The following is an 18,972-nucleotide window of genomic DNA, read 5'->3' on the forward strand; positions in this document are numbered from 1 at the left end:
TCATCAGCAAACCCTCCTGCTGGTCCCACTTCTGATCAGGTTACAACACTGTGCAGGAAAGCCACCACTTCCTTCACTGACCAGGATAATGGAAAACCCTTTAATAATTCAGGGGATAAATTCTGCACTTGGCATGGTGGGTTTTGCAGGAAAAAGTGCAACAACAGAGGTGGTTCTTGGGTGGGCTGAATGGGAACTGCCTGTGCTGACTGACAGCCCTGTGGCCTTTCCTCTCCCCAGATAGTGATGTACATTGGCCAGGTCTCCAAGGACATACTGAAGTGGCCTCGGCCCCTCTCACCACCTGTTGTCAAGCTGGAGCTGAGGACAGTTGCAGAGTATGGGATGCCTTCCACCCATGCCATGGCAGCTACTGCCATCTCCTTCTCCTTTCTCATTGCAACTGTGAACCAGTACAAGGTAAGAGGGACAAAAATAAAGAATTAAAAAAAACCCCAAAGCATGTGTCTGCTTCCAGCACCCTCCAGAAAACTAGCAAATCCAAAGCTGCTGCTGCTTCCAGAGGGGCTCTGTGTTTGTTTTCACAGACATGAATTTTTCCCTCCTGTTACCATAAGAGGCCAATAGCAGAGCGAAGTTCAGCAGAAAACTCCTTCCCTCAGCATGAGCCCTGCTCAGAGCCGTGGGTGGGCTGGGCTGCCTTGCTGTGCTTGGGTGGGCTTGCTGTGTTTTCCATGGGGGGGGACCCATGGGGCTGCTGCAGAAGATGCCCAGAGTCGGTGTCTTGTGCTGGCCCCGTGCCTGCTGAGCCTCTGCTGCACATCCAGAAATGCCAACTTCCAGGGAAACCAAAGGAGCCCTGAGCCGCCTGCTTTTTGTGTGATGCAGGGAAAGCATCCTTGGAATTCCCCTGGCCCTAACCTGCCCTAGACAAACAGCATCCAACACCATTCAGGGAGCCTGTTTGTCCGAGAAGTAACATCAGTCTCGCTGCTCTAGAGTTGTAGGCTGCTTGGGAAGATTTCATGGTCATTTTCCCAAAACCTTCAGTATTTTATCTTTCTCAAAGGTTTATTTCCCACAAACTCATTTCTCTGCAATGACTGTTTCAATTTCATTCTATGAACCCAGCCGTATGCTTCCTGTACTCCAGCAGTAACAGCTTCCTGGCTGCATTGTATCTAAGCCTGTTCCTCAGCCCTCTCAGGCACACTTCAGAGATCAAGCAAGAGGGCTTGCAGTAGGCTGGGGGTCTTGCTGTGGGTCCCTGGGTGTCCTCCCTCCCGTGTCCTGGGGCTGTGACTCACAGGAATTGCTGAATTATGCCAAGATCATTGAATTATGCTGAGATCTCTGAATTCATTTAGCCTCCAGCCTCATCCCTATAACAGTATGGTAACTGGTCAGAGTGGCTTGGAAATGGGGTGGGGATGAGGAGCCATAAGGTGGGATATTTGTCAGCCCTGCCAGAAAGACCTGGCCAGCAGCACTTTCTCCTCCTCCATTGATAAGCTACCACTGGGGGCCACAGCTCTTCACGGGCTGTCTCATAGTTCTTGGAAACTGCCATGAAACAATAAAGCTGCTGTAAAATAATTAAATGATTTAATTGCCTCTATTAAGAAGGAAAAATCTACCAGTACATTATGCTGCTATCTTCTAAAGCTGCCTTAGTCATCAATTACAGATCTGGACTAAGTCCCAGGCTGCCTGCTGAGGGGGGAATAAAGTGGGTGTAAATCCTACAAAGGCTTAGGGAAGCCAGGAGGAAATAGCGCTTTGTGAACCAGGAGTGACCCCTGCAGCCAGGCCTGGGCTCCCTGTTCCAGGGGCAGGAGCACGCCCAGGGTAGGGCCAGGAGGGAGTTGTTATGCCTCAGACTTTCCACAGGACACTGGGCTGAGCTGTGGCCACCTTGGTCAGCTGTCAGCCTCTCCAGGTGGAGACTTTGTGTCAAATCCAGTTATTTAATTTCATTTATTTACATTATGGGTTCATTTACCTTTTTTCCTGAAAAATGTCCTTTGGAGACTGGGAGGGGCCCACCAGCCCCGCCCTGGGCCTCAGAAGCTGAGTGACTGGATTAAGGGCTGGCACATTAAGCTCATTCTTTACTGAATGCGTGGGGTTTTTTTCCTTGTAGAATGTCAATTTATTTCAACACTTCCTTCCATGTTCGTAGGCAACTCCTAGAGGGAATTAAGCAAACGTGGCTTCATAAGAAGATCATTAAGCCTTAAGTGTCACAGGGAAGAATGGTCCTGGCTGCTCTAATAGCCAGACTGTAGTTTCAACCCAGACATTGATTTTTCCCCTCCAAGCCTGCTGCAGAAGGACTATTGATCATGCTCCTGTCCATCTCTGCAGCTATCATGTTCCCCTTGGGCGACCTGCAGCTGCGGTTCCACCTCAGGCATCACTCGAACAACATCCTGTGCCTTTTTCCCTTAAGGTCATTAGCATTAACATGGATTTTGCAGGTGAGCAAAAGCTCTGCAAATGCCATCTATTCCCCAGGTTTCCCCACGCTCAGGCTAGGCTTTCCCAAAAGCACGCAGCACCACGGCCATCACATCACCCTTCCAACAGGGATGCCCATTGGCTGTTGGCTGATGTGAGGACTCCTCGTAGGTCACATTAACCCCTTCAGGAAGGTACAGCTTGGGAGTGCTTCCCAGTGCCGGATCCCCATGTCAGCCCAGCTGCTTGTGTGTTTTATTTCAGATATATACCTATGTTAAAGTGGGTAATGGTGTAACAGGTGTATTTATGGATCTATTTTCCTCTCTTGCAGTATCCATTCGAACTAGGCCTGATCGGAGCGTTTGTGTTTTCAACGCTGGTGTGCCTCAGCAGGCTCTACACAGGGATGCACACAGTCCTGGTAAGGATGCCCTACACCACCCCACGTCATTCCTGCCTCCAGCTCTGCTGACTTACCTGTAGCCATTCCCGCCTCCCGCTGCCTGAGCTACGTGCATCCGGCGAGGCCGCGCCACTGCAGGAACATAGGAGTCCTGGCACCGAATTTCAGGCTGTACATTCAAAGGCAGCTGTGGAGAAACCCTCAGGCTATTGCTATTTGAGTCTGAAAGGAAATTATTTATACCATCGGGGAAGCAGCGGTGTGCGTGGGCTGAGGAGCCGGGTGAGGTTGGTGTGGCACCTAAATTGTAGCTCTCTGTTTTGACATTTTAATTGCGAGGAATGTGCTTGGGCAATTCGTGCTGCTCCTTAGCCAAGCCTTTTGTGCAATAGTATCACTGTTGTTGGTGAGAAATATTCTGGGTTGGTTTAGCTCAGGAGGGTTGGAGAAGGAATAGCAGGTCGGTGAGTCAGGATGGCAACCTGCGGGGAGCGGAGGAGGGGGTGGAACGTGGTGAGTGAGCTGCCCTGGGGTCTGGGGGATAGCAGCCCTCATGCTATCATGCAGGGACGTGGCACTTGAAAATATTGTGACAAGCTTCTTGTTTTTAGCTGGAGAGAAATTAGTTCTTAAAGGCCCGAGCTGCACAAATACTTAGCCTGAAAATAATCGTAAACCAGTTAGGGCTTTGTGACACACTCGTTGGGCACAGTTGTTTGGAGATGTCAGTCCTGCTTTAAGAACAGATTTCAGTGTAAATTTGATGACAGAGGAGCTGGCTCCTTCCTGACAAGAGGAAACGTTACTGTTCTGCTACACGTGGGGGTCAGGGAGCTTAGCTTCCCATGTATGGATAAAAACTCCCGGCTCCTTCCCCGAGGAGCTGGATGTGCATTGTTGCTTGGTTGCATATGCATCAACAATGGCATTCTTTAAGTAATAATTATGTTTGTAATAAGGGGACTTGATGTCTGCAAGAAAGAGAGCCCTGATGAGGGCTTATAAAATACAGCTTGGCCTTCCAGGCCTAGTGGATCAACACGATATCTTAAATTGATGCCGGAGACACCCGTTCTTGGCCAGTGACTGTAAGTCACTCGGTAAAAGCTCTGCATACTTCCCTTGCTGGTTGTCCATTGTGATGAAGGTCTCCCCCAAACTCAGATGGATTTTAGGGTGAAGAAGTAGTCCATTGTGACTTCAACATGATAAAAAAGGGCTTTAAAATAAGGAAAAGCTCCTTAGTTGAAGTGTGAGCAATGCTGCCCTTCCAAAGGGCAAATGTACATCACTGGGGTCTTCACCCCACAAGTGCCGTGGTGGGGACAGAGCTGGGGAAGCACCTGAGGAGCGCAGCTGCCCAAATGCAGCCCCTCTCTCTGCAGATGCAGGCTCTGCCAGGGGAGAGGTGCAGTTCTGAGCCATTTACCACACTTTAGGGATGGTTCCCGCTCTGAGCTGCCCGAGATGCCGTGGGGCTGAGGCCCAGCAGCTGAAACAGCCTCTTCTGATGCATTTTTAGTGGAGGTCTTAATAGAAAATGGTTGCCTACAGGATATAGTTAAGTATTAAGTGATGATAATGTGTTAGTAAAGCAAATGAAAGAGTGAAGCATACCCAGTGAGCTAATGTAACTGCATTGTTTCCACCTGAGGAACTGGAGGAGGAGCAGCAAGGCGGTTGCACTGTGCTTTGTTGCGGCTCCGGTGCAGGGGCCAGCCTTCTGTAGTCTCAGCTCCAAAGAATAAGCCTGTATTTCAGCACTGCTGGCATCACTTTTGGATCAGGAATGACCTCAAAAAGCACAGTTATGTCAGTAGAAGAGACGAGGTGATTAAAGACCTTCTGGGGACGCGCTGAGCTGGCACAAGAGCTGTTTGCATCATTATGGCTGTATCAGAAAACAACTCTGCTGGGGGAGAGGCAGTAGGCGCCCGTTGCCTGTGTTTACCCCAGCCAGGGAAAGGGAGGAAGCAACACGCTTCCACTGCTGGGAGAGAATTTAATTACTGCTGGTGACCTTCACCACTGTAACACGAGAACAACCCGTGTGAGTGGCAGAGCAGGGGTGAGGCCAGCTCCTTCCTCCTGGGTCTGAAGTGGTGGCCTGAGGAGCTGGCAAAGAGGGGGTCTGGAGCTACCTGGGAAGGGCAAAGCAAGGGTGTGTGCAGATTCTGAAGCAGAGAACCCAAAACATCTTGGTGGTTATTTTTTAGGAGCAAAGAGCGATTGGAGACACTAGGACTGGGGGTTGCTGGGGTTTTTTTTTCCCCAGACAGCTGCAATTCAGAAAACATCCCTCTGTTCCCCATCTTAAAAAGCTGGTGCAGTTTTTGGTCCTTGTTTTGGTGAGGTTACCAGGTTTTACTGCCTCACTGCTGCTGGAGCGTGTCAGAGTCACCTCATGTTTGAAATGAGGAGCAATGCTGTCCGTGTGGGCACCCAGCATTCCAAAAAGGTACAAGCAAGGCCATTGCAAATCATATGGGGAAAGCTCCATCAGTGAAGGGCAGCCCCAAAGCAGGGGAGAAAGAAGGAGGGGGTGGACATTTATCCCCCTGTTAACCCTTTGGGGCCAGCAGCAGGTTTTTCATCATGCACCAAGCTGATGGGTTGGCATTCACTGTGGTGGCAGAGCTGGGTGCAGTGTGTGCTCCCCAGGGCCTTGAGGAGGCAGCCAGTCACTCCAGAGCTGAGGCTGATGTTGGGACAACCACAGCTTCCCATCTGGGCTGCCCTGAGAACAGCAGTGCCCTGTGCCAGCTGCCAAGGGGGGGATAGGATGCACAGAGAAGTCAAAAGGTCACTTTTGCAACCAAAAATAATTCTCTAAGTTGTTCCTCTGGACAAAGTAAATGGTTTTTCCCTGCTTTGGCAGTACTGGGGAAGATGCTCGAGTGCCACCGTGTTCGGGTTGCTGGTTCAGTAGTCTCGGAGTGTTTGTATCCCCAACCACAGCTTCAGTGGGAAGAGCACAGCACGGTCTTGCCTTCAGAAAGCTTTTCCAATCCCAAACCAAATCATGCTCCTAAGACCTCATGAAATTAAAGAAACACCCAGCACCAGAGTATCAGCAACGGTGCCTGTACCCACAGACTGTGCTGCTGTGCTCCCTCTGTGATGGGTGGAAAGCCTTTGGGAGCATCCCGGTCCCGTGTCCCAGGCATGGATTTGTACCCCAGTCATTGTTCTTTATGTACCCATAGCCCAGCAAAATAACTTGGGGGACATGGGGTGTTAGAAACCCAGCGCTGGGCTGTTCTTCAGGTGGCAAATACAAAAGACAGCCCTCCAGTTACAATCAGTAGGAGTGCAGCCTCATGTCTGCGGGCCGGGGGGATGCTGTGGGGGAGACACGGGGCTGCTGTGTGGGAGTGGGGCTGTGCGGGTTTTGGAAGGGAAGGAGCCTAAGGAGGACTCATTAGTGCTGAGGGACCTGGGCTGTCTCAGCAAGGAAACGAGGTTTTGGGATTTGCCCGTAGTGCTGCACCTTGAGCAGAATTTGTGCCTGTCCTCATTTAAAAATTCCTTTATAATTGTGGGTTTGGCAAGAGGTTAATCTGTTTACACAGGCAGGACGGGCAGGAATGTGCTTCCTGGGAGTGCAAACAGCGCCCGCACCACGGGGTGGAGCGGAGGTCCCGCTCCTGGGTGCGCAGTAGGGAGCATCCCGGGAAGCTGCTTCTCCTCTCAGGGATCAGAGCCTCCCGTCTCTGCCCAGCTCCCCCTTGCTTCAACAGCCACAGGGTGGGAAGCGTTAATTCCCCACCGCTAAATGTTTTCATAGAGTGTTAGGCTTGAGCTTGCCAGTCTGTTCTGGGCGTTCAGAAAGTCCAACATCTTCCCGTGGTACCTGAGGGAAAGGGAGTCACTCCTGATGGACACAGCTGGGCATGTCCTGTGCTCTCCAGCAGCTGCCCATAAGGAGTCTCCAAAATCAGAAACTCATGTATTGGTGGCTGGGGGCAGGGCACAGTAGAAATAACTAGTTTCCAAACTTTTTTGGTCGTGCACCCCTATCAGTAAAATAAATTTTTAGCATCTGCACCCGATATTATGTATATTTGTTTATGGATTATATGGATGTGTTACTATATGGATAAATACATTATAAAATATACAGAAAAACAGAAATTAAGGATAAGGAGGAAATACTACTTATAAAAAAAATGTTTTTTTTCAATTTTACTTATTAGTGGTATAAAATGTGGCCTCTTCCCACAGCCCAGTGGGTTGCCTTGTGTGCCCACTGTGGAAACCACCGGTATAAGGTACTGGTCAGGAGTGCAGCTGCTTATCTGGGCCCTGCTGGGAAACTCCAGGCACCGTGTAGTCCTCCCTGTGCAATAACAAAATCTAGAAAAGTTTGATCAGGTTCATAAATGGAGGCTGTCTGCGCCCCAGCCAGGAACTGCTGGGGTCAGCCAGGTAAATCTGAGCAAAGCATTTCTTAGGAGACTATCAGTGTTTGGTTAAGTGTCGTTAGTTGGAATAGAAAAGCACATTTCACTCCTTCCTTGCATGTGGGCAGAGGGGGTAGTGAGATGTCGGGACTTTGTCTTTTAATATGAGGCAGAGAAAATAATGAGGTGGGAAACAGAGGTGCACAGTGGTTGTGGGATTTCTGAGCATCGTGCTGGGAAAGCCCCCAGCTCTTCCAGGTTGACACAAGGTACTTAGTGTTGGGCAGAAACCCGCCTTTGTGTGTAAAGTTGTGATTTAACAATTAGTGTGGAAAGATGTGAAGTATTGACACCTGGTGGTATCTTACACGCTGGGTGTCTGTGAACAACTTTGCGTATTTCTGTGGCTGTCCTCGTGTCATGGGTGAGGGAATAAGGGTAAGTGGGAATTTGTATTATGGATATGCCAAATGACTCTGGGAGTTGCTTAAACCCAAATGTACCGTGAAACAGCTGAAGTTCCACCATGCTGGAGTAATGCATTCACCAGAAAGCCATTAAATATTTCTGTTGTGATCAAGTCTCCTCCTTCCTGCCCAGCTATATGTGAAGTTCTAATAAATAATTCATTTTAGACTGTGACCAAGCGTGGTAATAGTCAACTGTCAAGACTCAGTGGAAAAGATACCATCTTGATTAAGAGGGCATTTCTATCTGTGATCACATCTAGCTTCTGCAGGGCATCTCACGGTCAGCATCCGACTTCTACTGCCTCCTGAGCGATGCCAGGAGAGCAGCGTGGGGAAACTTGTTAGGGCGCTTTTTATCTGGTTGCTCTGGCACAGGCGGCTTTTGTTAGGGGTTACCTCTTGTCTCCCTTCCCAGCCTCGCTGGTAACAACAATCAAGTTCTCAAAACACCCTATTTGTGTCTGTTAATAAATTAAGGTTTAACTGCCTGCTTGCCTTGGGTGCTGAACTGCCAGCTGGGTTCCAGAGGTGCGGGCTGTAAATGTTTCCTTGATGGATTCCTGCCCGGCGGTGCCGACCTCGTGCTGCTGTCTGCAGAAATGGTGGCACAGGCACCACGTCCTGCAGCTCTGCACTGTTCCCCCCCGCAGCCCGAGGTCCTGGGCTGGGTGCTCCCTCTCTGACAAGGGACAGCACCTTTCTCTTTATGCACAGGGAGGGAGCAATAATCCTGCCGATGTGATGTCATTCCTCGCAGGATTGGGGGAGGGGAAGGGTCTGTATGAGGGAAAACGTCAGATTAGCTGTTAGGGAAAAATTTTTCACTGGAAGAGTTGTCAGGGCCTGGCACAGGCTGCCCAGGGAGGGGGTTGAGTCACCATCCCCAGATGTGTGTAAAAAAAGGGTAGATCAGGTACTTGGGGATCTGGTTTAGCACAGGACAGGAACGGTTGGACTCGGTGATCTTAAAGGTCTTTTCCAACCTTGTGGCTCTGTGAGTTTCCCATGCTGCTGTCCCTGAGATGCTGCTGCGCCTTTTCCACGGAGGCAGCAGGTGCAGAGTGCCCGTAAAACAGGAAAGGGAGAAATATGGGTCACTAAACACATTTGCATGGGCAAGGCCGAGATTGGGTTCGTGGATTGCCATGTGTTGTTTAGCAGACGTGTTGTGCTGTGCTGTGAGTTCAGGGTGTTCCTCTGCTGCCGTGTGGACAGGGGTCTCTCATTGCCTGAGAACAGCTGTCTTGCCTTCCAGGTGTCACAGAGCTTTTAACCATCCTCTCTTTGCAGGATGTGATCGGCGGGGCGCTGATTTCGGCTGTGCTGCTCGTGCTCCTGTATCCTGTGTGGGACGTGATCGACCACTTGCTGTTAACTAATCCCTTCTGTCCCCTGCTGTCCATAGCTGTGCCTCTCATCTTATGTTACAACTACCCTAAACTAGACTACTACAGCCCTACCAGGGGAGACACCACAACTATCTTAGGAGCAGGAGCTGGAGCAACTGTGGGATTTTGGTTCAATAACCAGTACGCTGTGCCAGCCCACCCCAGTAAAGGCTTTCAGCTTGGATTTCCTCTGCTCACCAGTAAGCTGGCAGTGGTCGTGCTGGCCAGGTTCTTCGTGGGGATCTCTGTGGTTCTGCTGACACGCCGGCTGATGAAGAGCGTGGTCCTTGGCATGCTGGGCTATCGGTACAAGTTTTCCATGGGCGACCTGGAAGCCCGAAGACGCCGGGAAGTCGAAGTGCCGTATAAATTCATAACCTACTCCTCGGTTGGCCTCAGTGCCACGGTGCTTGTGCCGCTGCTGCACGAGCTGTTGGGACTGATGTGAGCCCAGCCCCTTCCTTACACCGTAGCGTACGCCGCCGCCATTGCAGAGACACGATAAGCTGTTCAAGGCTGGTGACTTGACCAAAAACTGTTTTGTGCCTTTCTGCACTGGCCTGAAACACTGGATTCAGAAGAGTCACAGGAACTGCTGTACACAAATAACTTTGGGCTCAAAATCACTGACCCGGCTGTGTTGTCCCATAAGTAGAGACCCCCTGGCCCAGCTGCAAGCAAATGACAAAAACAGAGGACAAAGCCAAGGTCCCTGCAGAGTCGCAGCAGTGGCTGGTTTGCCGTGGGGCTGGGGTGCCAGGGAGCGCAGCCGTGCCCATGGGATGCTGGCTCTGTGGGCTGCCAAACTGCCAGCCTGGCCGCAGGGTCACTCCTGCTGCAGGATGAGAGTGGGGCAAGGATGGGCTCACACTGGGGGTGCAGGGTGGGGAATAAGTGCCTGGTGGGCTGGGGAAGAGACAGCCATCTGAGAGCAAAGTGTCTCCCCCAGCATGCAGAGCTCTTTCCCTTGTGATCCCTGGGGAGCAGGGGGGGGGCAATGAGGGTGGGAGGGTGACATGGAAGTGCTGGTACTTTCCTGCTGTCCAGTTTTGGTGGGAGCGTGCTGCTGGCTGAGGTGGCAGGCTGCTCCAGCAGCCAGTGTCGGCAGAGTCCGGGCGGCCACGCTTGGGTGCAGCTGTGTGTGTGGCTAAGCAAATCTGCCCTTCCTGTGCTTGTTGCTTGTCATAGTGTCTTCCAGCAGCATAGCCAGACCTGGCTGTTCTGTGCGAATGGATTTACCCACTGCAGGCCTTTCAAAGAGAAGAAAAGGTAAAACAGGAGGAGGAAAGATCCAACACAAGGCATTTTAAGTGACTTTGTTAGGAGTCATCTCAAACAGCAATAAGAAAGCCTCTGCTAAAAGATCCCCTCGTACAAAGGAGCAGCAGTTACTGCAGTGTTGAGGCCTGTGCTCAAACTGCTCTGCTCTGATTTAGCTTCCCTGCCTAGGCGCTGGGACAGAGCCCTTCCCATGGCACAGGGGCTCGGTGACGGGCAGCATCCTTACAGCGTGTTGTGGAAGGAGCCGCGTGGTGACTCGGGTGACTGCAACGCGTGGCGATGGTGAGATGCCATCATTTTCTGGCACTGCACAGCTCTGTGGTTGGTCTTCCATGCATCCTACAATGCTGTGTGCATACGCTTGTAGAAGAGCAGTTGGGAAGCGTCTGCAGGGCTGGCACTATAACTCAGGCTGCTTATTTAAATAGGTGTATCTTCTGTTAGACCACCGAGCTGTTGAGAAACACAGCGGTGAATGTGGTCTGCTTGGCTGGAGAAGAGCTAACCTGCTCTAAGCACAGAGCTGCAGGCACAGCCCCCGGGCCTTTCCTGGCAGCATGTACATAAAAAAGGCAGCTTTTTAACCACGTACACTTGTCTTCCTGGCTGCAAGAAACACCCACCTGAAAAATGTAGAGGAGGTGCTCTGCTGTCGGTTTGGCTGCTTGGATAAATATAATCAAGTTTAAAAAAAAAAACCCAAAACGTAGCTGGGAGTTTTGTGTGAGGAGCAGGAGGTGTGTGCACAGGGCAGCCTGTGATTTTAAACCCAGGTCCGCAGTCTCCAGGAGAAATGAAGATTTCTGCTGATTTTAGGAATGCCCAGGCTTCAGGGAAGCTGCTTTGAGTCAGGCTGTCAGGACTGTCTATGTGCATGCAAGCAGCTCCAACGAGCCTTTGAGCAAAGCATGTACCTGCTCACACGTGCTGTTCAGTGAGCGCCAGACTCGGGTCACCGAAACCATGGGGTCCCATCCCTGGTCTCCCTCCTTCCAGCACGCTGCTGTGGTCAGGCCTTAAAGCACCTTAAAGTCTCTGTTCCGTGGCGTACAGCTGCAGGGAGCCCTGCAGACAGGACCAGAACTGGGAAAAAAAGGTGACAGCAAGGTGAGTGTTTAAGCTGTGGGGTGAGATCAGTTGGCCCCATAGTAGGCACGGTCTGACATCCCTGCAGTTTTACCCGTTAAAACTTCTGTTCTGAATCACAGCTGGTTAATGCTATGGAGAGTTTATGAGTTATACATAAATGCTTGGATTTATAAAGTATGCACACCGGTATTTTTATCTACCTGCATGTGATTCCTGCAATACATGCAAGCTGTGCTTGGTTCAGATTTAAAAATATACCTATTTTGCACAGTGCGTTGTTCCTCTCTTTATTTTGCGTCCTCTGTTGCTCCTTGTGAACGTCTGAGACAAGGGGAATGAGTCACAGTTTAGAAACCTTCCCAAATGCTCCCAACCCACCTTTCTTCCCAAGCTGTCCTGCTCAGTCCCCTCCTCTCCTGCTCAGCCTAGCTGTGGGCTTCAGCTCCTCCGTGCTCAGCAGCAGCAGCCTCCCTTTTGCAAACATGAAGTACTTACAGCTGTGTGCTGTGTCCTTTGCAAATGGAAGCACGTGCGCTGCTGTGCCCGTAGTGATGGGGGATGCTTGGGAATTGCCTTCACCTGCAATGTCTACCTACTGGAAGGTAGGTGTCAACTGGAAGGCAAATGCGACTTTAAATTGATGTATGTGATTGCAGCATGACATCCCATAATGTGCAGAATAGTTTGTGTTCACAGAGGAGCCTGACAAGGTTTTCTCATTGAGGATGTGGGTTTGAACCCAGCTAGGGCTGTGTCCCCCCACTCAGCACCATGTGCTGCCTGGAAGCAAGGTGCCCATGGCCCCCCGGGTGTCCACAGCTGGCTGGGATGAGGCCTGGTCACTGCAGGACCAGGTGAGGCTTGTGGCCGGGCTCCATGCAGGGGCTGTGCTCATGGCACCCCAGTCGTTTCTGCAGTGCCAGGCCTGAAGAGACGAGCCCTCTGACCAGGTAAGTCACCCTCTCTGTGTTTCATTGACCTGAAGCACCAGGTCCTCGCTGCAGACCCAGGAGGGTCTTTGCTGTCTTTGGGAATGCTCCCTACCTCTTCATTCCCACAGCACGGGTGCCTCCATGTGTCTGGTGTGGTGGAAAAAAATCAGGTTTAGCAGCCGGTTTGCAGGTCACTTCACTCCTGGGTAGCACAAAGGCATCGGCTGAGTCCTCTTGAGTTGGGGTGCTTGGCTTTCAGAATAAACCAGTCTGACATGGATGGGGTAGGAGATGGCTTCCAGGCACGGAGCTTCAGCCTTGGAGCTGCAGGACTGCCCCGCAGGGACACCCCAGGGCTGGGCCATGACACTTGTTCTAATTTTGCTCCATCATGCTGGCAAGAAGGCCACAGTGGGCATCTTGCTGTGCATAGTCCCTTCTGTGTGGCCTTCAGGCTGCCTCCTCCAGGCGTGACCAGCTGCAGGCTGTGCCGGGGGCTGTGGTGCCAGTCCAGGCTCCCTCCTGTGCAGAGTATCTCTGGGCACTGGTCCCCATGCGAGGCAGAGGCCAAACGTTACCGCGTCCCTTGGCAGCGATTAACAGCCACCTCGGCAAGCACTGGCTTTGCCTGGTTTAAATCTCCAGCAGCAGCTTTGTCATGAGCCCAGTCTCCTCGTCCTTCCCAGCTCCTGGCTGGAACCGAAGCAGGCTGGCAGGTTGCCTCTCTGGGTACAGGTGATTTGCTACCTGCCCATCAGGCTCGGTTTCGAGGTCAGCGTGCGGTCAGAGGTGTCGCGTGTGCCCGAGGCAGTGATCCCTGCGGCGGTCTCCTGGCAGCAGCCGTGGTTTTGCTCAGCCCATTCCACACTCACCTGCCAAACCTAGGAGGATTTAAATTGCAAGTGAGCCAGGGATGGAAACAGGCCCGAGCATGACCTTTATGGAAATGCTGTCGTGCAGTGGTGACCGCGAGCACAGAGACCGGTGGCTGGGAGCTGCGCCAGGCCACCTTGCGGTTGGGAGAGCATCTCTGCAGTGCTGAAGCACCGTGAGGACCAAGCCAGGAGTCAGTATTCGTGTCCAGCAGGCACCTGGACAGCACCTTAGAATGGGCTTGACACTGTGATGGGTCGCACTCATCAGGATTCACAGCTAACCCTGAGCTCAGTGCTACAGCACAGCTTGAATTTCAGAGCTGTGGCAGCATTGGCGAGGCTGCTGGTACCGCGTCTGCCTGTGAGGGGGGTCAGTGGCTCCGAGAGGGTTTTTTAACCTTCCTCTGGATTCTCTTCCTCAACTCTCAGCAAGTAATGCTGCTTCTCCAGGATGACGCTCGTGTCCCGTTTGTGGAGCACTGGCCAAGGGCTACGAAGGAGATGTGATCCCTAAAAGCCTCCCAACACATACCTCTGCAGCTCAAGCCCTTAGTCCCAGCCTAATCTGGTCTTTACGCTCAAAGGATAGCGTATTCACAGGGGAATTGGGACACCCAGAGAGTCAGAAAATCTTGTGTAGAGAAATATACTTGGTGCACGCAGATACGCCTGTGCTCTGCTGAAATGCAAATCTGCCTTATTGTCGTCCTAATCCCCGTGCATGGCACACTAATAAACGGGGGGGTTACTGCTCGCCATCTGCGTTACAGATTGCTTCCCACACTGCAGGCTTGCTTGGTTACAGTTGTGTGGGCATGGAGGAGAGACACATCCTGCAAACCACAAGCTGCCGAACCCCTTGGGAGACGTTAAAATGTGAGCTGCAGTTTCCTCACTCTCCGTGGGCACTGGGGTTGGCCGTGCAATGGATGGCAACAGCTATATTCTCACTGCACGTCTGTCACGCAGGGATGATGAAAATCTACACTTCCATCTGAGGGGAACTGTAGTGTGTTCCTCATACGGGATTAACACTTGCACAGAAGAGCCTTGCCTGTCGCCCTCCCACCTGTTAAGATTACTGACAGGGATACCACCGAAAAGCCATCATGGGTCTGGTGATGGGGATGTGCACGGACATGCCGCTCGTGTCACTCTGAGCTGACCTTGCCATCGCTGCAGCACCTCTCAATGAGCTGGTCACAGTGACACGCTTTCCCATTGTCACTGCTGTGCCCAGCCTTGGATGGTCCCATCCTGTGACCACAGCTGATCTGGCTGTCACCATGGAATGGAGCCACAGCGTGTTGGCCTAACAGAGAGTCCTTGCCATTGTTAGCCTGTGATGTTAGCCATGGTTATAGTACCACCAATGAGGGAGAGCTGGGTTCAGCAGAAGCTGGTAAGGAGCCTGCTGTGAAATACTGAGCTGGCCACCCACTTGGTGACATTACACCGTGAAGGGCATGTTGGGCATCCCCATTCTGAACAGAGCATTGTTTCCCAAAGAGCTGAGGCACAACGTGCTAGGCTGCTGCCGAACTGCTGCCCTGCTGGGAAGCCAGCCATGGGACAGCCTGACCCCTCAGAGGCATTTCTACATTGGCAGGGGCGCAGCCACAGGGGAAGTAAAACTCTCCAGAAGCTGGGCGGTCCCTGCTGAGCGGCTGGGGAGCGGAGAGCCGCTGCTGGGGCCACGCGCGCGCGGCAGGGACCAGCGTTACCTTCCGCAGGCAAACCCGCCGGCCTCGGCCGGGCGAGGGCTTTGATACTCGTCAGCTCCTCACGCAAAGACCGCTGGCATATGCTCTTAAATGCATTTCCCCAATTTGGTTTGGAGCTTCAAAAAAACCACTGGGCTTACATCAACCATGAAAACATTTAATTCCACCCCCTCCCCTTTCTGAATTTAGAATGATAAAGGATCAACAGTAATGTCTGGAGTAGGGAAGCAGATACTACACACATCTTGCGTACAAAATAGCTCTGGTTTTCATGAAACAAGTTTATTTTCCTCCCCCAGCCATTGATGAGCACATGACAACCGTACAGAATAAAAGCTCAAGTCCTTAGTTCTGCTCACATTCACTCAACATTTGCTCTAATCAATTATCTTATTTCATGCAATAAGAAAAGAATGAGATTCCTGTTACGCAGCCATAATCAGTTACAGTATGAAGCTGTGTCTCTGGAACATTTCTGATTTTGAAAACTAATCATGTGCTCGGCCATTACATTTCTCCTGTAAAACACTGGGCTTTTACCCAACTTGTTTCTGCCCCCCCCCCTTAAAAATACCACGGGCATGGTCATGCCACATTCTGACCCCGGGGAAGCTGGCCAAACTGCGCTGTAAGGAACTTATTACCCAGGGAGCCAGGCTCTGATTTTCTATTTTATTGGAACATAAAAGTGTAAGTGGATGTGCCTTGCCAAGAAGACAAAAGAAGAGAGGGTGCTACGAGTGACAGCGGATGGCTGCAGGAGGGTAACGGTCCCGCTGTCACACAAAGGGCTCGATATTGATCTCTAGGACAGAGCATGGCATGGTGAGCTCAAACTTGGTGATAACATCGGGGTGTAGGACTCCAAGTTTCCCAATGCTTTGACCTTTGGCAAAGACCTCAGCACAGCGACCAGGGAAGAAAGCAGAGCCTGTAAAGAAAGGGAGAGAAAAATCAATATTTCTCCGGGCCAAAGGAGTCAATAGGCATTTAGTGTGGAGAACAAAGCTCTCAGTATTAAACTGCTCTCCCTGCCAAGATGCTGAGGAGGGACTCTCACTTTCTTGCATTAACAGATTGACAAAGAATGAGAAAACACTTTGAGTTAAAAATAAAACGTGAAAACCCAAAGTGTGGGTGTTTTTCACACTCTGGTTGTTTTGACTAAGCTACTCCAGGAATAGAAATTAGCACAGGTAAGTCGCATCACAGGGCTACAGAGAGGAAGAACTTCTGCAGGCTTCAGGCTATGTAACACCTGAGCATTTCCCACCTTACTCTGTGTAAGGAAATAAAGCTTGCTGTCATCTCCAGGGTACGTAGGCACATCATGCTTGACTACATGTCACATCATTAGCAGCCACCTGCATTCCTCATCTGGAGAAGAGCTTCTGAGCAGTCTCATATACACTGTAAAACTGCGGAATGATGAGCAACTCAAAGGAAGTCAAAGATCATCTTCTTGCCTCAAACCAAGCCTCAAGTTTTAACACGTTATTTGGGACTTAACAAAAATTAAAACTCCCAGAAGAACCTGGAGGAGCTGTGCAGACTTTTTCAGGCCCTTCCTACCTGGCCATGTATCTGCATGCGGTGGCTGTACTGGCAATAGGTTCAAGCTGTTGATAGCAGCTATGCTCCTGTTGTTTTGTCTCTGTCCTGCCTCACCCCTGCCTCTGCATCTCTTACCTCAACAGCCTAAAATCTAACAAGGCATCTTCTACGAGAGCGGGTTGCTGGGTATGCACGAGGTTGCATCAGTGCAGAGGGGACACATCCCTGATCCAACACCAGTACAAAGACACCAGCTGAGAAGCTGCTCCCTGCTGCTAGCACGGCACTCAGCTCTTCTGCATCCTCTGCATCCTGCAAAAGGATCCCAGGGATTTCCTAACAGCAACTTACTCCACTTTCTCCAAATGCTATGTAAGGTTCTGGACATTTACAAGGAGCTATTTAAAAAAGACAATAAAGTGTTAGGGCCAAACCTCAGGAGCATTTTCCTGACAGTCTGGGTGCTACCAGTCAAGCCCAGAGATAAATACTTCGTTAGCTTCCCAGTGGGAAGAGTTCCTCAAGAGGTGTCTCCTGTGAGGTTTGTGGTCATAACTTGCAGCTACAAGAATAAGAAGGGCAATTTGTGCATCTTCTCATCCAACTTGCTGCACATGCAAATTAACTCCAGCATGTACTTCGACTCTGGCTCCCTGTGGCATCTGAGGGCAGTAGTAAACAATCACAGTGACGTCACCCGAAGGCTGTTGTGAAAAACCTTCAAAATGAGTATCTTTTAGATCAAGCAGTTCCAGCCTTTGGCACAACCCAACGACTTCTGCTGGATGTACAAGAGGGGAATGCTCTGCCCCCAGACGTCAGCGGCACGGGACTGCAGCCAAGCAGACACTCGCCACTGCCCAGCTGCACTATCCAAGGCAAGAGCTAAACCCAAACTCAACGAAATGAGTTTAGAAAAGAAACAAACGCCACACATTCAGATCACCCTGCAGATTGTGGGTGAAATCACAGCCTAAAAATAAAGTACCCCCGTGGTTAGTGGTGAAGGCTTGGCTGTTTGTGAATAAAGCTGGTATTGTCCCGTGGATGTCAGCAGCACAGGGACGTTCTTTTAGAAGCTTGACTGTAAGTGTAAACTGGGATGAGAGCAAGAGCCAAGTTAATACTGCTGGCGTGGTACCCTGCTACAAAATTATCAGAGGAAAGAGCTTTGACAGCATGGTTAGTTAAAAAGCTGTGAGTGTGATCTGTCAGTTCTCCTGAGCTGCCTTATGTGTAGCCTTGGGAAAGTTCCTCTATCTTCCTGCACATCTAGACCCAATTATATCATGAGACTTAACTGGTTTTAAGCTTGATTTGGACATCTGGATGGGGGTCTAAAATTATACTGCACTCAGCCAATTTAGCAAAGGCAGTTTCCAAGACCTGCACCACTTCCTGCTGTGTGAAACAGCTTTACTTGTTCAGGGACAAGAAATACTTTGCTATCTGGGTACTGGCAGCTGCTGGTCTCCCAGTCAGAAGTTTGGGAGGTGGACAGGCGGGAAGGGACTTGAAGCCTCTCCCAACCCTCCCATCACCACCACTGCCCTTTCCTAGAAGGTTAACTTCATTAGAAGTCCCTTTGCATTTAACTAAACAATACACATTCATATTGAAAACTGCTGGCAGTTCGTGACATTATACTGGGAACAGTGCAGTGGCTTAACGCTGATGGCACGAAGTGGGGCATAACGCTACCTGGGACCTTGACACCGACACAACTTCTCACCACAAACCTGCAGCAGCTTCATGGAAGGAGTGAAGCAGTGAATCACTAGAGGAAGGGAAGTGGTGGCCCTCTACCTGGAGAGGGCAGCAGGACAAGCTGCTCATCTGGCTGGAGCCTGTGCCACGAAACCAGCAGCTCAGTGTGGCTCTGGATATGCTCCTCCAGCTACGCCTCAGGCGTTCAGCCACATCTTCCATCTTGTATGCAGCAACCAACGCTGGACCACGGTGCTTCCTTGCAGTGCAAGGTTCTAATTAATATCCAGGGGGGACATTTAGCCCCCCAAAGCACAGGACGCAGGACCCTCAAACCACCTCTCCGCTTCTCATTAAGGTAACCCTGGGAGGCCGGTTACTTTGCAGCACACTCAGTAGCAGGCTCGGTGCTTTGCAGCCACAGCGGTGCAGGGTCTAATTCTGAGGCTGGGAGAGATCAGACAGCAAGCAGATAAGAATGAAAGAACCTGCTAAGAGCTTTCAGGTCCCCATCTGTCCAGCTAACACTTGGCTCCTGCACCAGAGAAACATGAGCTGAGGAACGGGCTTACAGAGTTTATGAACTCTGGTTAATAATGAAAGCATTATTATGATAATTGGCTGCACTACAGAATGCCTCTAAGTATATTCCTGCCTGCCAAAAGGGTCTCCAGTCTGCATCCCACAGATGGGGGATCTGAGGTCTTCCTCATCTTAGTGAC

General features: G+C 50.9%; 2 protein-coding genes across 2 annotated transcripts in view; one reads left to right on the top strand and one right to left on the bottom strand.

The window, feature by feature from the left end:
- Positions 1 to 9,536, top strand: part of SGPP2 (sphingosine-1-phosphate phosphatase 2) — a gene marked incomplete at both ends in the record, with an annotated part of 35,374 nt that extends 25,838 nt beyond the window's left edge. The window contains 3 exons of the mRNA XM_084267635.1: positions 241 to 420; positions 2,756 to 2,845; positions 8,991 to 9,536. Coding sequence (XP_084123761.1) covers positions 241 to 420; positions 2,756 to 2,845; positions 8,991 to 9,536 — 816 coding nt within the window. The remainder of the gene's footprint in view (positions 1 to 240; positions 421 to 2,755; positions 2,846 to 8,990) is intronic.
- A 5,720-nt stretch (positions 9,537 to 15,256) lies between these two features.
- FARSB (phenylalanyl-tRNA synthetase subunit beta) overlaps positions 15,257 to 18,972 on the bottom strand; it is a gene marked incomplete at its 5' end in the record, with an annotated part of 39,119 nt that continues 35,403 nt past the window's right edge. The window contains one exon of the mRNA XM_084267516.1: positions 15,257 to 15,920. Within this exon, the coding sequence (XP_084123642.1) occupies positions 15,769 to 15,920 (152 nt within the window). The 3' untranslated portion in view covers positions 15,257 to 15,768. The remainder of the gene's footprint in view (positions 15,921 to 18,972) is intronic.

This window comes from Gallinula chloropus, assembly GCF_964237585.1.
Source record: "Gallinula chloropus genome assembly, chromosome: 8".
Lineage (NCBI taxonomy): Eukaryota > Metazoa > Chordata > Aves > Gruiformes > Rallidae > Gallinula > Gallinula chloropus.